Genomic DNA, 15,818 nt, shown 5'->3' with positions numbered 1-15,818 from the left:
TCCACTGACGGCATATATGAAAAAGTATTTACCTTCCCAATCCGGAATCTTCATGGGAGGCATACTAACAATCTGAGGATTTCTAGCGAGGTAATATATGCCTTCTTTAGATCCGAAATCCATCACGAACCAAACCAAGATTCATCTTTCTATTTAAAAATAGATTAAGGTAACACATGTTCGTACTAGGCTAGTGGCAGAAGAGGTAAGTGATAGGTGGTTAATGTATTATTGCAGAGGGAAGTTTTTTGACTCGTCGGCTGTTGGCATCGATGTAGTCTCTGTTGATCAAGGCCGATGGTGGGGCTAGGTGAAATTGTGACAAGGTTACCATAGTTTAGACGATGAAAAAATCAGAGGAAGAAGCCATTTCGTCGCCAGAAAAAAAAATTATTCCTTTCGACAATTTTGTTGGGAATCAGATTTTGGTTTTAGCTTTTGTAACTGTGGCTTATAAATACAACAATGGCAGTATAACTTGAGAACGTTGATCTGGTTTCAAATTTTGTCTATTTATTAATTTAGCTTGTGTTTTTTCCAATTTGGAACAAGTTTCTACAAAATACAAATACTCAAATGGTTTGTCCCAAAAAACATCTATAAAAAAGATAAGCCGAGAGAGTAACCTATTTTACTTAGTATTGAGCTCTACCCAAGCTTACTTAAACTTACTCAACTGATACGCGGCAAGCCCTTGAAAACAATAACTGGCCGATAAACGGAGTACAGACCAAACGGAATCATTCACAGTTGCCCAAACCACCATCAAGTTCACAACTCTCAAACCAAACCACGAGGGCCTAAACCCGTAATATAATGAAAAACTAAAACAATAAAGTTCAGTAAGAAAGAGAAAACCTCTTTTACTCCCATTGTTCACCCATCACCGTCCTTCCTCTGCAGCTGCATAGCTTCTACTCTCCCTGATGACCGAAGAACCACTAACCACATCCTCTTGTGCGCTACTTCTTGCTCCCAAGTTTCCGTGCCTCACTTCAGATCGAATAGTTGGTGCTCTCTCACAACACCCAACTCTCATTTGGTCAACCTCGACCATGTGATGCGCTGGATCGCTGCTTTCTTCTGCATTAGAACGCTGCTGTAGTTTCATAACATCTTCGTCGATGTAAAGATCGTCTTCCACTTTCTGACGCTGTTCCTCCAAGTCCGAACATTCTTCCTCTTCTTCTCCTGGTCTTTCCCATGTGGTAGCCATTGTGATATTCCTCGGAGGTTCTTCTCTCATGAACGCTCTGAAGTCGTTCCTTGAGGGCTTCACTTTCGAGCAAAATGTCTCAAGGAAATTGTTAGAACACCCGCGGTCATAAACGTTGATTCTATTATCTGATCTGTAACGGAAATTCTCATAGGTTGTCTGAACAGAATCACAATGTTAGCTATCAGATGAGACATTTATAAAACCCCCTATTAAAGCAAAAAAAAAAAAAACTAACCTGGTTTGTGCTAATGAGATATAAGTGGAAACCAGTAAGCCCTCCAACAAACCACAGGGATATAAAGGAATATATCATCAGCATAACAGACCAAGGGGATTCTCGCATTGCTCTCCACACAGTACTTTGATTGTTATTCATGAGAAACTTTATGTATAAAGCCGACATGGAGAACACGTAAATGCAGAGAAGAGTTGCAGAGGAAACAAACATAAAGAAAAACCTATAGTTTCTCTGCAATTACAACACACACAAAAACAAAATGTCAAGATGGGTCAACAGTTTGGTCAACACGCATAGAAAATTATGAACTTTATATAGAACCATATCTCCAGAGAGAATCAAAAGTATATCTCCCAAGTTTAATGTGCTTTTAAATCAGCTTACCACTCCAATGCATTGGCCTACCCAAGGACAATGGTGATCAAAACGCTCAACACAGTTGTTGCAAATGGAGCAATGGGAACAACGAGGAGGTCGATAAAGCATGCATGTATCGCAATATTTAACTCTAACAGGAACGCCATAAACCATGACTTCTTTCGTCCTCGGAATTTGAACAGTGGGTGCTTGTCTTCCATCAGCTGACACAGTAGCCTCATAGCATAGTTCTTCCTCTGGCGGATGCAAGTTTCTTGGAACGATTCCAGGATCTCGCGCAGAAGTGAGGAAGAGGAGGATCAATACCTATCAAAACAAGTGATGTGCCAAGGACGAACATTAAACCTACCCACTAGAAAGCCACACAAAGAAGGAAGTGAGAACTTTCAACGTTTAGCTTGTTAAACATAATACCTCTAACTTCACCTCTAAGTTAGAAGAAAGAAGACAACAAATCACAAGATACATGTTGTTGTGGTGTGACTAATTTCATTCTTTTTTTTTTTGGTTAGATTCTTAAGTTAATGTGGTATGAATTTAAGTAAACCAGCAATTATATAAGCAACACTCAAAAGAGATGATTAATATCCCAAGTTAACAGGAAACACATGTGTAAACAAGACAACATATATGGAATATAAAATGGGCGACTTACAAAAAGAGTAAACAGAATGGCTACTACTAGGATGGCATCTCCTGCAGTGTTTGAGAAGAACTCGTGGCGGAGATGTGTTGCAACAAAAACAGAGAACAAAGTAACTGGAGTTATGATGAGCAACAAGGTAAATGGAAGAGACCAAGCATCTGGCCCAAATATCAATCTCCCACCAAATAAAAACTTCTGCAAAAGAGGCATTGAAAGAGGAGCTGATGATGATACAATATGATTTTATTTAAAATTCATGTCCATGCTTTGGATAGTGAAATAGAAAGCAAATGATAACAAGAAGTTAAAAGTATATTTATAAAACTGAAAGTTATTAGGGAATTAAAGGCAATAAAAGGTGGCAAACCCTAAATTCATATTTCTGGAGAAAGGCAGATAATTCGAATAATGCAGATTCCAGAAAAGTGAAGATAGAGACTATATAAATATCAAAACCTTACATTGCTTCCCTTCCAGGCTTCGTAGACCCGTCCCGCCATGAGAATCAGCGATGGGATCAGACACTCTTCGCTACTCTCTGTCGAATTGGACGATCCTCTACATTTCTTGGTCGATTCATTTCATTTCAGGCTAAGTACGATGCAAATCCAGGTGGAGGAGTGAATGGTGATCTCTCTCCCCCTCTCTGTCTCACAAAATGCGTTTCGTTTCTGGAGTGTGTCTCCCTAGAAGAGCATTATAGTTTTGTTTACCTTTTTATTATGTCATCATTATAGGATTACTATAAATGTCTTAATACAACGGTAGATTAATGAAGTGCTAAGAGTATCTTTGATTTATAGAGTAGATTCATATATTACACAAATAGATAGCACTAGAAAAGTTATTATCACAAAACTAACCCACACAAACATAATCTTAAAAATAACATTTACTAACCAAAGAAAAAAAATAAATCATAATCTAGTTATATTAAATAGTAAAATCTAAACTATAATAACTAAAATCTAAACATATATATAATATATTTAGGGAATTTCAATTTTATCACAAGTTCGATACCATTTTTCAAGTTTACCTTCAAAAATAATTATTTTCATAAATACCTTAAATTTGTGATTAAAAAATAAAACTCTTTTAAATAATTTATAAATGTTTTTGAACACTTTATAAAATATTTACAAAATTTTATAAACCTAACCCAGCCCCATAAATACTAAACCCTAAACAATAATCATTAAACCCTAAATTCAAATATTAGAGTATTTTTGATTGAGTGTATTTTTAAAAAAATGGTAGCCAATTTTGAGTATTTTAAGCAATTTATATACATATTTAATATATAGTTTATCAGTTACATTTCTTTCAAAAACTATTTTTATATTAATTAATCATACAGTTATAAATATAGGTATCTTTGTTTTTTACCTTTTAATAAATACTAATTTGGAAAAAAAAATCCTTGTGTTATTCTGTGACAAATAATAGTTTTAAATATTATTTGAAGGTATTTCTTTAATTTATTTATTGTATATTTATAATAAATATGATAAAAGAATCATAGAACTAGAATCACCAGTGTGTTGAATCTAATAGTACAAAATAGTGGGTTAAATATTATGATTACCAAAAGTCAAGATACATAATTTAGTGAAGTTTATCAAAATTTGATTGATTAATATACATCTAATTTTTCCTAATCAGAAAAAATCGAGTCTGTTGATTTATAAATTATAGAGATTAGTGCCATGCCTCAGTATGAGGAAGAGATCAAGGGATTGATGCTGAGTGAATTTCAGATGGAAGATGAGCTAGTTTGGCTAAAGGAAAGGACGGGTACCTATTCTACCAAGACAGCGTATGCACTGAGCAAGCTAAATGGAGGAGTTGAGGACCCTGAGTTCAACTGGAAACTCTGTATATGGCAGGTTAAGACCTCCCCCAAGTTTAAACACTTCCTCTGGAATCTCAATAACTACGCCATGGAGGTGGAAGGAAGATGCAAGAGGTGTGGGATTGTGGAAACAGAACGTCACATTTTGCTCCAATGCCCCTTTACTGCTCGGGTCTGGGAGTTAGTTCCAGCAGTTTACAAACCGGACCCAAACACTATTACTACACTGGCTGCACTGTTGCAGGCTTGTGGGCGTTTGGTTAATCTCCCTCCGACAGATTTAAATGAGACTGCTTTGTTCCCCTGGATTTTTTGGTACTTGTGGACATGCAGGAGTAAGCTTCTTTTTGAGAACAGAGGAATGGCGGAACATGAGGTGGTTTCGCTAGCACTAAAAGAAGCAAGAATTTGGCAGGTAGCACAAAAGGAGAAGGCAAAACCTCTGCCGATCAAAAAGTTACAGGTACCACGGGAGTGTGGTTCAAACTCGGAGATTCAATGTTTTGTAGATGCAGCGTGGAATGCTGGCACAAGATGCGGAGGATTTGGCTGCATCTTTAAATACATCAACAATCGAACTCTTCATCAATGTTCATCAAGCCGCAGCAATGTCGGCTCTACCTTGGTTGCAGAAGCTCTTGCTGTTAAAGCTGGCCTTAAGGCAGCACGGTTGTTGGGTTTGCGCAAACTGACTGTTAGGTCAGATTCCAAGTCCCTTGTCATGGCCATCTCTAACAATGAGAAGATTGTGGAGGCTCAAGGAGTTCTCTTTGATATTTGCTAATCTTCATAGCTCTTTCTTATCTATTTCTTTTGTCTATGTACCGAGACTAAACAATGTGGACGCTGACGCCTTAGCTAAGCAGCTCTCCTAAGACTATCTATCTCTGGATAAGTTTAAAGTTTCTAAATTAATGAAGGTTTGTTCAAAAGAAAAGAGATTAGTGCCATGTTAGTGGAAAGATTGTAAAAATCATATAATGTGTTGTACACCATTAACATATAATATCTTTTTATATGTTTCGTGCGATTATCCTGAAAATCTAACATTTTCTTTTATTTTTTCCAATTTAATTTTTGCAGTTTTTTCTTGATTGAAATTTTTATGTTTTGCAAGGTTGCTGTACAATTTTTCTTTAATTGAAATTTATGTCTGTTATGTGACCGTACAATTTCCAAATGATTGATAACTTTGTCTATACTAATGTTTGTAATACGCTATATCCAGTTGGGTAAAAGCTCACACCACATTAGCACATATGGTAGAAATTCCATTTGCACTTGGTTGGCCCTCATGAGAGAGGTGTTTGCATCATACTTAAAAAGTCTGCCACATATACCACTTATCGTCGTAATTACTTATTTCCTTGTGCTCAATATTGCCCCACAAAATATTAAATTCCTAATGTTGAAAAAGAGAAAAACTTCTTAAACTACAAAATACTAGGGGCATTGCCCCCGCGCAAGCGCGGAGTTATGGACAGAGTTCTTGTTTCATCTCAATACTTGTTAGGGTTATTGTAGTTGTGAATTTTGCGTTTTGAGTTGTTTTTCAAGTTTTTTAATTGTTATACGGTTAGAGTTGTGATGATGAACTGTGTATGCATTGTTCTCTACTTATGAAGGACTAAATTGTGTTAATAATGTAATTGATATAGTTCATAGTGTCGTTTGCTATGTCACTGGGACTTATTGTTTGTTTGTCTTTTTCATTTGTTTCTTGTACTGTTGAGAGTACATAAATTATATTAAAGTTGTTGAGAATACCTTTTGTTTCTAGATATTTTTTTCTCTAGTTTAGTTGTGTAAGTTGTGTGTAAGTAATAATTTTTATTATCCGTATTATCCTTATTATGTTTGTTATATGTTTTTATTTTATTTTTAAACTTGTTGCTCTTACCGGATCTTTAAAACAAATACATGAACACTTGTAGAAATAACTATAAAATGAGTGATAGTTCTGAGTATTTGGGCCTTAATGAGTTTTAAACGAATTTATGCATTTTTCGTAAGAAGACAATAGCATTGGCATGTTGATATTGGGCATGTAAGCTATTTTTATAAGACAAGAGTAGGGAGCAGGTGGAGATGTTGTTGTTGCCTTTGTGTCTGTCAGGATTGTCTCTTGTATCTCCTCGTGTAGATGTGTTTGTTTATCTTTTATTTGACGGGTAATATGTAAACAAAAATAATTGTTAGCAGTACTTATCAGAGTTCATAATTTACTTTGTTTTTTTGTTTAGGTAATTTTACTGATTTTGGTTATCGTCTTCGTCTTCTTCATTGCGAAAGTAAGTTTGTAAATTGTTAAATAGCTGGCCGTGTAGTTTGTATTTGTTTAGTTGACTCGATGTATGTGTCGTTGAGTTTTAGTTGAAGTGATTGGATTGGTATATTTGTTTTGAAGTTTACTTCTAAGATTAGACAAAAAAAAGAGGTAATCATTAATGATTCGTCTTTTTTGGAATTCTAGTTTTTGGTGTTTTGATTGTTTGGGTTATTGTGGTTTCTTTTAAGGTGTAAAATAAAGGTTCGTGTAAAATAATTATGATAAGTAAGGGAGATAAATAGACGACCACAGAATAGAAAATATTTTTGATTATTAATGTTAGCACAATATAAATAATAATATAAAGAGAATTGTGTGTTGATTGTTTCTTACGGATCAATGAGGAGACAGATAAGGACTCGAGTTGTTTCTTTGGTAAGGCCAGAGCCCTGGACAGAACGGATTTGCTCAACCACATCTGCGAGTTTAAATATCAGTTATGATATCGAAACATAATATAAACCCAGATGCAATATGATAATATACATGGGAGTTCTAGGTTTGTGTTCGCAATCACTTGGAAATTATCGAACAGTTTAGTTATGACTGGAAATTGATCTCAGGAGCACCCGTGATGACTTCATCGTTAATAGTTGGTGAGATGAAACGAATGAGGAATGGATGACATGTAATGATTAGCACGTCCGGCGGGAAGAAACCCATGAATCACAGAATCTGCAAATAATATTATTCAACAAAGAATCAGGAAATCAATTAAAAACAATTATATTAAATAAGTGTGATAAATCGAAGATTAACTTACCTTTTCATTAAGGAAGAGAACCGTGATTCCCATAAATTCACTGTCTTTCTTGAAATTCAGGGAATCCCAAAAGCGAGGAGGTTAGAGGCTATGCTCTGACTACTACGACCAAGATGGAGAGACTCGAAGGTTGAGTGACGGATGCCGGAGATGCCGATTTGAGGAACTGGAGTGGCAGAAAGAGACATTTTCTAGAAGCTGGTTAAAGCTAAGAGGAATCAATGAGTTTTGTGGAGATGCAAATTGGGTTCATCAAAGTTGAGAATCATATATATAGGGTTTCGAGAAGGACTACAAATCAGGAACATTTATGATCAAACGATTTAAGATTGGGAGATGAAGAGTTCACCGGTGAAAAAATAGATTACGAACAGACACACACCGCAACTCTGTAACTCAGACTTGTCTAAGACAATGATGAAAAGAACCCTAACTCATGTTAAACAAAGACAGTTTACAATATGGGAAAACTATAATTGTTTTTTTTTCATATAACGTGATGAATCTCATTTAAAAATAAAACTCATAATACACTTGTAGGCCCGGCCCACAGAAAAAACCGAAGAAGCAAGGATTTCCGACCTTCATAAATATATATTAGTTTCAGCCATCAATGTACAAAGTATCATTTAGTTTAGTGGTATAAATGATGGTGTTTATATCTCAATAACCCGGGTTCGAACCATGTGCTTAACACTTTTTTTACTCTTTTTAAAAGTAGGGCCCACAAAACGCTGACGTGGCGCGCTGAGGAGAGAGCAAAAACCGAATCCCCTATATATTATTTGTGAAACATTACAACTTCTTTTTGTAGCCACATGTCATCAATAGGATGATTCTTAGAATTATTAGAAAAATAGGTTGGTCCATCTAATTATATAATAAGTTTTTTATTAAACTAACCATAAATTGTTTATTAATGTCTTTTATTATTTCATTAAATAAAGATTACGGAATTGCCTAATGTGGGTAAAGTATATATGACAATTAATGAATTTGAAAACATTACAACTTCTTTTTGTAACCACATGTCATCAATAAGATAATTCTTAGAATTATTAGAAAAATAGGTTGGTCCATCTAATTATATAATAAGCTTTTTATTAAACTAACCATAAATTCATTATTAATTATTATTTCCTTAAATAAAGATTACGGAATTGCCTAATGTGGGTAAAGTATATATGACAATTAACGATTTTGAATAATAAAGATCTGATAAAAAAATGTATCTTCTATTAATTTAAAACTATTAAAATAATTTTTAAAAAAACACAATAACCATATTATAAAAATTTAGATTTTTCTGTATATTTTATATTTTGAATTAAAAAAAATGACTATAAATTACTAAAACTATTAAAAGTCTCACATTCAAATTTTGCGATTCATGGTTTAAAATTTTTGTTATGACAAAATACAAATGATTACAAAATCATATAAATAAAAGTCTAATTTAATTAATCATTAAGATTTAAAATATATATGTATATTTATCATTCTAAATTAAACTATAAACCATATTGAATAAATAATAGACATTAATATTAAAAATATACTATGTATGTTAATATCATTTAAATTTAATTACATATCCTATCAATTTTTTTTTTTAAAAATGTTTGGATTAATAAAATTGATTTATACGTTCGCACCAATTTAATTATATATGTAATAGTTACTAACTTTTAATTATTCAATATATATTTATTATTTCATAATATGTAAGAACATATAATACATAAAATAATTTATATATATAATGTTTATTCCGCGCAAGGCGCGGGTCTTAATCTAGTCATTATAATATAAAGTATCATTTAGTTTAGTGGTATAAACGATGGTGTTTATATCTCAATAACCCGGGTTCGAACTATGTGCTTAATACTTTTTTTACTCTTTTTAAAATTAGGGCCCACAAAACGCTGACGTGGCGCGCTGAGGGGAGAGAGCAAAAAATGAATCATTATAATATAGATTACCCTTCCTTATCCTGAGGTTCTTCATTGCTTCCTGATGAAGTATACGGTTTTTCAAAAACCAGTTTGATGCATACCAGCTTTATAGAGTATATAAGATTTGGCAAAAGATCTAATTTTTCTGTAAAAAGTCTATAAAACCATATGTATATATCGTTAATGAGAAAGCAAGAAATTTATTAAAATACAATGTTCATCTCTCTTATTGTTTCACAATTTCTTAGGTATCCGGCAAATAGAGTCTTCAATAATTTCAGGTAATTAATTGTTGACAGTCTTAAAAATAGGGGTTTCTTTTTCAACAAATATCCTTATTACAAATCATTTGAACAAATTTGATTGTCTTCTTCAATCATATTTACTTTACGTGATTATACACATGTTGTATATTACGAGTTACCAATTCCTAACTATTCTAATTCTCTTGGCACAACAACAGTTGCTTCACTCACAAGTATCTCATTCACCAAAAACCCTAAAGACTTGAATCTCTAAACCGAGAGTCCTTTATTTTCTTTTTTTTTCTGATGGCTGACTTAATCACATTTCGGTCTTCTCCATCTTATAGTCGGACAATATCCTCTTTCCATAAATTTCTTAGCCACATCATTATTTTATAATCGTAATATTTTGCTTTCATGTGCTCAATATTCTTGAGCTTTTCATCTTAGGCATGGACATTCGGATTTTCAGATGGGGTCGGTTCTTTTCGGGTATGGGTCTTTCATGTGCTCAATATTCTTGAGCTTTTCATCTTAGGCATGGACATTCGGATTTTCAGATGGGGTCGATTCTTTTCGGGTATGGGTCTTTCAAATTCTAGACATTTGGATCCAACTAAATCTTCGAAAATTTTCGATTTGGATTCAGATCAATTCTTTTAGACTTCGGATCGATTTGAGTTTATAATTAAAATATATGTAAAATACATGTAATTTTCGGGTCTATACTTATACTTGATCCTTGTCAGATTCAGATTCTAAGACCGATAAAAACTCAAAATATCTAAACTCTAACCAAAATTTATCATATTTATTTGCAACATAACCAAAAATAAATTACTAATAATTGAAACTAAACATTTTTAAAATTTAAATTTGACATTTATATTGTATATTACTTAAAAATACTTCAGAAATAATAATAAATATTAAAAATAAAAAGATATTATAACTAAATCATAAATTAAATATATAAAATAGAACACATGGTGAGTCATAGACTTGGATATTCATCTTATTGGTTGGATATAAATCGGTTTCGGATAGGGTTTATTCTTCGGTCATTTTCGGATTCAAGTCTATTTGAATCGGTTCTTTTCCCTTCTGGTTATTTTGGATAAAAATTTAATAAATCCAACTAGGTATTTGTAAACTCTTGGTTTGGTTTCAGATCAGTTTAGGTTTTCAGGTCTGGATAAAATGCCTAGGCTTGGTTCATCTCTGTTAAGTTCGTGTCTCCGGAAAATTATCATTTATATCCGCCTATCTTGTATCTTTTTGTTTTTTTGGTCAACCAATATATCTTGTATCCTTCTAAGTTTTTAATAAATATTGTTAGCAAAAAAATAAAAATTTAATAAATATACTATTATTTAATTGAATAAGGATACGTTTTCCGTCGAGGCAAGACCATGTGCTGCTGCTCACTCACATGCGGTCTTCTCTTCTTCCCCTTTATTTAATTTTTATTTTCCTCTCCATTGATTAACTCAGAACTTCACAACCCCAACAGACAAACAAAATCAACAAGTAGAAAAGAGCAGGAGACCGGAAGATTCGTACGGTCACATCTTTTCCTAGTTCAAGGGAAGGAAAGGACACGACAATGAAGGAAGGAAACGACGGGTTTGTCCGAGCAGATCAGATTGATCTAAAGAGCTTAGATGAGCAACTAGAGAGGCATTTAAGCAGAGCTTTGACTTTAGAGAAGAACAAGAAGAGAGATGAAGAAGAACCCGCCGCCGCCGCCGCCATCGGAGCCTCCGCCTCCTCCTCTCCCGTCGCTGCTCTCAACGGCGGTTTCGTTGGGCAGAGGAAACAGAGGCTTGAGTGGGAGATCGATCCTTCTAAGCTTATCATCAAGACTGTTCTTGCACGTGGCACATTCGGTACCGTTCATCGTGGTATCTACGACGGTCAAGATGTCGCCGGTGAGTCACCTAACCGTCGTTTTATCCTCTATCGTTCTAAATATTTCCCCTTTTTGATTATATGATTTAGTAACTGTAAATGTTGTTACGTTTGAAACTTTTAGTCTTAACAGTTAAATCAGATTACTTAAAGTTACAACTTTGAGCCGTACTCTGTGGCTGTTTCTGGGTTTTTGTTACAGGCTTACAGCTTTTTACTTGAACAGAAAGTTCTAAGCTTGTCAGATTCATCTACTTCTGAAAGGAAATTTTTTTTTAATTAAGTTTGCTAAATAAATTTAGTTTATTGCGTTAGTGGGTAGAAGCAACTCTTGTGATCTCCGTGAAGCCGACACGGGTTTTGCTATCATAAGTTTTTCAGCTACTTGGCTAATTATGATTCTTGCTTTGTGGATCTCTTTCATGTGATTCCAGCTGTTGTTGTCCCAATCTCTTTTTCAAGAATTTAATTTAAAGAAAAAAAAAAAAGGAAGGATGAATAGCTAATAGATTCCATGAATGCAATTATTAAAAGAAGCTTTATTACTGTAACTGAAATGGGCTAATCATTGTGGTTAAAAACTGAACAGTGAAGCTGCTTGATTGGGGTGAAGAAGGGCATAGATCAGAAGCTGAGATTGTGTCTTTGAGGGCAGATTTTGCTCAGGAAGTTGCCGTTTGGCATAAACTGGACCATCCAAATGTTACCAAGGTTCGTATATTTTACATATGCAGTTAACTTTTTTTTTACAATCATTGTCAGATATTGATGGTGGGGATATCATTGAAATTTTGCAGTTCATAGGAGCTACAATGGGTGCATCAGGGTTACAGCTACAAACAGAGAGTGGTCCTCTAGCAATGCCGAACAATATATGTTGTGTTGTTGTTGAATATCTTCAAGGTGGTGCTTTGAAATCTTTCTTGATCAAGAACAGAAGAAGAAAATTAGCATTTAAAGTTGTTGTTCAGCTCGCTCTTGACCTCGCTAGGGGGTATTAGCATCCTTCCCTTTTCTCCTCATTTGGTTATTTAGGAGAAGAAGCATTTTGATAATTATGTTGCTTTCTCAGGTTGAGTTACCTTCATTCACAGAAGATTGTTCACCGTGACGTAAAGACAGAGAACATGTTGTTAGACAAAACCCGGACTGTCAAAATCGCTGATTTTGGAGTTGCTAGAGTTGAAGCATCTAACCCTAATGACATGACAGGAGAGACAGGCACACTTGGCTACATGGCCCCTGAGGTACCAATGAGATAATGGCAATATTGTTAACAAATCTAATATTTATACAAAACCAACTTTGGCCTGCAGGTTCTCAATGGGAACCCTTATAATCGAAAATGCGATGTGTATAGTTTTGGTATCTGCTTATGGGAGATATATTGCTGTGACATGCCATACCCTGATCTTACCTTCTCTGAAGTCACTTCAGCCGTCGTCCGCCAGGTAAATAGTTAAGAGTTGTCTTAATCCGTCATTAAACCATAACCACATATCTATATGCAATATATATGGTATTATGATCGATACAGAACCTGAGACCGGATATACCGAGGTGTTGCCCGAGCGCGCTTGCAGCTGTGATGAAGCGATGCTGGGATGCAAATCCAGACAAGAGACCGGAGATGGACGAGGTTGTACCGATGTTGGAGAGTATTGATACGACTAAAGGAGGAGGGATGATCCCTGCTGACCAGCAACAGGGTTGCCTCTGCTTCCGAAGGAAACGTGGTCCTTAAGTGCTATCTAAGATCATTCAAAACTCAAGATCTGTGTCCTGTTTGCTTTCTTCTTTTCTTTAATTATTAATCCAGAAAGAGAAAGGCTTGTTAGGGCTTTTTATGGTGTATGATATGTTTTCCATATTCTTCTTAAACTTTTCTTGTTTTTGCTCTATTTGGTGAGATTTTCTTACTATATATTAATGGTACTCATATGTTTTATTTGGTCGATGATATGACTTATAAAAGTAAAATAGTTTGGTTTTAGCTTTAGCTTCATTGAAGAACAGATGGTGCCAATCTTCCTATTGTTTCACAGCGATACAACAACGTCTTGGCTTTCGAAAGTTAGGTAGAATTGAATGGTGATCCAAGTTTCAAAATGGATGATTCTGGTAGAGTGAGTTTGTTTCTTCTCTTGTGTCTCTTAAACTTAATCCCGAATCTACTGAATATTACTTGTAGTGAATACATACATTTCCACGAATTACAACTTTTGATGTCGAAAGAGACAATTGGCTTAATCCAAATTATACTCCCACAGACTCACGTCTTTATTTCTTTATTCAAAAGCCAACTGAATTCAACACTCCATAGTTATTTATAATAAACGAATCTAAACAATAAACCAATAACGTCTCTGTTGTCATCCAGATCAACATTACCGTTAGATCATTTACTCTTCTTCTGTTTTTTCGTTCTATAGTACATATAAAGCTTATGAATAACACCCGCCATTTTTAAGCTTTCCTTCAAGCGGATAAAAATGAAATGGTAGGAGATGGATTTCATGCCTCCTCAAACCCATCAAATGGGATATTTGGCCCATCGAGCCGGCTCAGGACATCGGCTTAAGCTAATAGCTCCCGACTAAGTGCTGGCGATCGGATTGAGACAGCTTTACTCAGCATCATTGTTCGGGTCAGTACATCAGCTTAGCTCGGAAGCCCGACCATCGGGCCCAGTTGCTCGGCCCGGGATATGAAACTCAGCCCATTAGGCCAGGACGACCTAATTAGGCACACAAAAGAAGGGTTTATCTATATAAAAAAGAGGAAACCAACGGGAAAAGGGATCCAGACTTCTACGTACATACATGGTTGCTACAAATTAAATTAGGGTTTTGTTCATTATATTTTTTGCGGACTTGAACTTTCCCGGTTAACAACCCACAATCGAGTTCAGTCTTTCTGTACCGAGTTACAACCGAAGCCAGATCTAACCGAAACTACAGTGCAATCAGCACAAAATATTGTCATGTTCTAGAAATCCTACCCACTTAACCAGCAAGACATCCTTTCATGTTGTAACAAGAAGTTAACACATCTTCTGGTTGAATTACCAATTCATCAACCAGAACCTTTAATTGTGAAATATGAAATACTGTATGTATTTTGGAATCTATCGCAGATAGCTGACAAACTTTGAATCCAATATGTTCTGTGTATTATTGAAACCATCGGTTAGTTCTTATATCGATACAAACGGGTTTACCTAATTCTAATAAGGAAAGAGTACAATATCAATTACGTATTTACTTATATATATTCATGAGATATTCTATATCCTAATAATAACTCAGAATTTCAAATCCACCGTGAGTGCACAGCTAATCACAGCAGTAATTAAAGGGATCTAACCCAAAGAAACTAAGGTTACACAATAGTCTGAGACTCTGAGTGGGTTATGCAAAATAGGTGGGAAAAAAATTGTTTTCTTAAAGCTAAGCGGGAAAAGAAAATAAACATAGTTACAAAAAAAAATAAAAAAAAAATAAGCAGAAAAAGTAAATACACACTTATAAACAATGAAATAAAAACGTGTATTATAGTTTTTTATGAGTTTTTGACCATGACAAGTCATACATATTTAAAGTATCTAATATATCTTTCGAGTCTTTCATAAATCATTTTAGGTTTATGTACATTTTGGATAAGGATAAAGATTTTGGAGCACTTAAGAGCTAGGCTGTGCATAAAATCTTTAATTCGAAATCCGAACCGAACCCGATCCGAATCCAAACCAAAAATTCGATTTATATCCGGTTCGAAATGTAAAAAATACTTGAATGGTTATGGAGTGTTACAAAAATATCTGAACTCGAAATGTTATTAACTAAACCCAAATAGGTAACACGGAAAATCCAAAAAACCAAATTGTTTTTGAGAAACCGATCTGAATGTCCAAATTAATATGAAAATAATATCTGAAACATAAATGTGTACTTAAAATATTCAATTTCATATTTATTTTGATATGATATCTAACAATAACTATTAAAATTTAAATAAGTATCTTAAATACTCAGTTCAATATATATAAGTATACACTAGGTGTTTTTCCCGCATATGCTGAAATAATCTATTTACGAATATTTATTAGTTTATATCTTATTAATTCAAATGTTCTCCGAAAAGTTTAGACCAAACATCAATTATTATATACAACAAAGTTTATCAAAATATAAATGCTTATTACTGAGTCATTTTTTTCAAAACATTCACATATTAAAAGTATTTTCGAAAATATCTTTTTAAAAATATTTTTGCTTAA

The 15,818-nt window shown here is 34.2% G+C and overlaps 2 protein-coding genes across 2 annotated transcripts; one reads left to right on the top strand and one right to left on the bottom strand.

Annotated features, from left to right (window-relative positions):
• Positions 1 to 658: 658 nt before the first annotated feature.
• On the bottom strand, positions 659 to 3,205 carry LOC106388486 (probable protein S-acyltransferase 9). The gene is made up of 5 exons (XM_013828562.3): positions 2,943 to 3,205; positions 2,491 to 2,676; positions 1,842 to 2,141; positions 1,455 to 1,688; positions 659 to 1,375 (listed from the first exon to the last, which is right to left on the bottom strand). Exons 1-5 carry the CDS (start codon positions 2,979 to 2,981, stop codon positions 884 to 886), a joined length of 1,251 nt encoding a protein of 416 aa, XP_013684016.1. The 5' UTR covers positions 2,982 to 3,205; the 3' UTR covers positions 659 to 883.
• Positions 3,206 to 10,921: 7,716 nt separating this feature from the next.
• LOC106388487 (serine/threonine-protein kinase STY13) lies at positions 10,922 to 13,532 on the top strand. The gene is made up of 6 exons (XM_013828563.3): positions 10,922 to 11,559; positions 12,129 to 12,250; positions 12,337 to 12,533; positions 12,612 to 12,786; positions 12,856 to 12,990; positions 13,077 to 13,532. Exons 1-6 carry the CDS (start codon positions 11,235 to 11,237, stop codon positions 13,281 to 13,283), a joined length of 1,161 nt encoding a protein of 386 aa, XP_013684017.1. The 5' UTR covers positions 10,922 to 11,234; the 3' UTR covers positions 13,284 to 13,532.
• Positions 13,533 to 15,818: the final 2,286 nt, after the last annotated feature.

Source organism: Brassica napus, chromosome C3 (assembly GCF_020379485.1).
Source record: "Brassica napus cultivar Da-Ae chromosome C3, Da-Ae, whole genome shotgun sequence".
Classification (NCBI taxonomy): domain Eukaryota; kingdom Viridiplantae; phylum Streptophyta; class Magnoliopsida; order Brassicales; family Brassicaceae; genus Brassica; species Brassica napus.
The sequence above is the reverse complement of the archived record's forward strand: the minus strand, read 5'-3'. Positions and strand labels throughout refer to the sequence as shown.

Bases quoted from the DNA above. Each gene is read 5' to 3' on its own strand.
- LOC106388487 (XM_013828563.3), top strand. From the start codon at position 11,235: ATGAAGGAAGGAAACGACGGGTTTGTCCGAGCAGATCAGATTGATCTA. The intron at 12,251-12,336 runs GTTCGTATATTT...GAAATTTTGCAG, and splicing joins ACCATCCAAATGTTACCAAG to TTCATAGGAGCTACAATGGG. The intron at 12,991-13,076 runs GTAAATAGTTAA...TGATCGATACAG, and splicing joins CTTCAGCCGTCGTCCGCCAG to AACCTGAGACCGGATATACC.
- LOC106388486 (XM_013828562.3), bottom strand. From the start codon at position 2,981: ATGGCGGGACGGGTCTACGAAGCCTGGAAGGGAAGCAAT. The intron at 2,677-2,942 runs GTAAGGTTTTGA...CCTCTTTTGCAG, and splicing joins AAGCCTGGAAGGGAAGCAAT to AAGTTTTTATTTGGTGGGAG. The intron at 2,142-2,490 runs GTAAGTCGCCCA...TTGTTTTGATAG, and splicing joins CCATTCTGTTTACTCTTTTT to GTATTGATCCTCCTCTTCCT.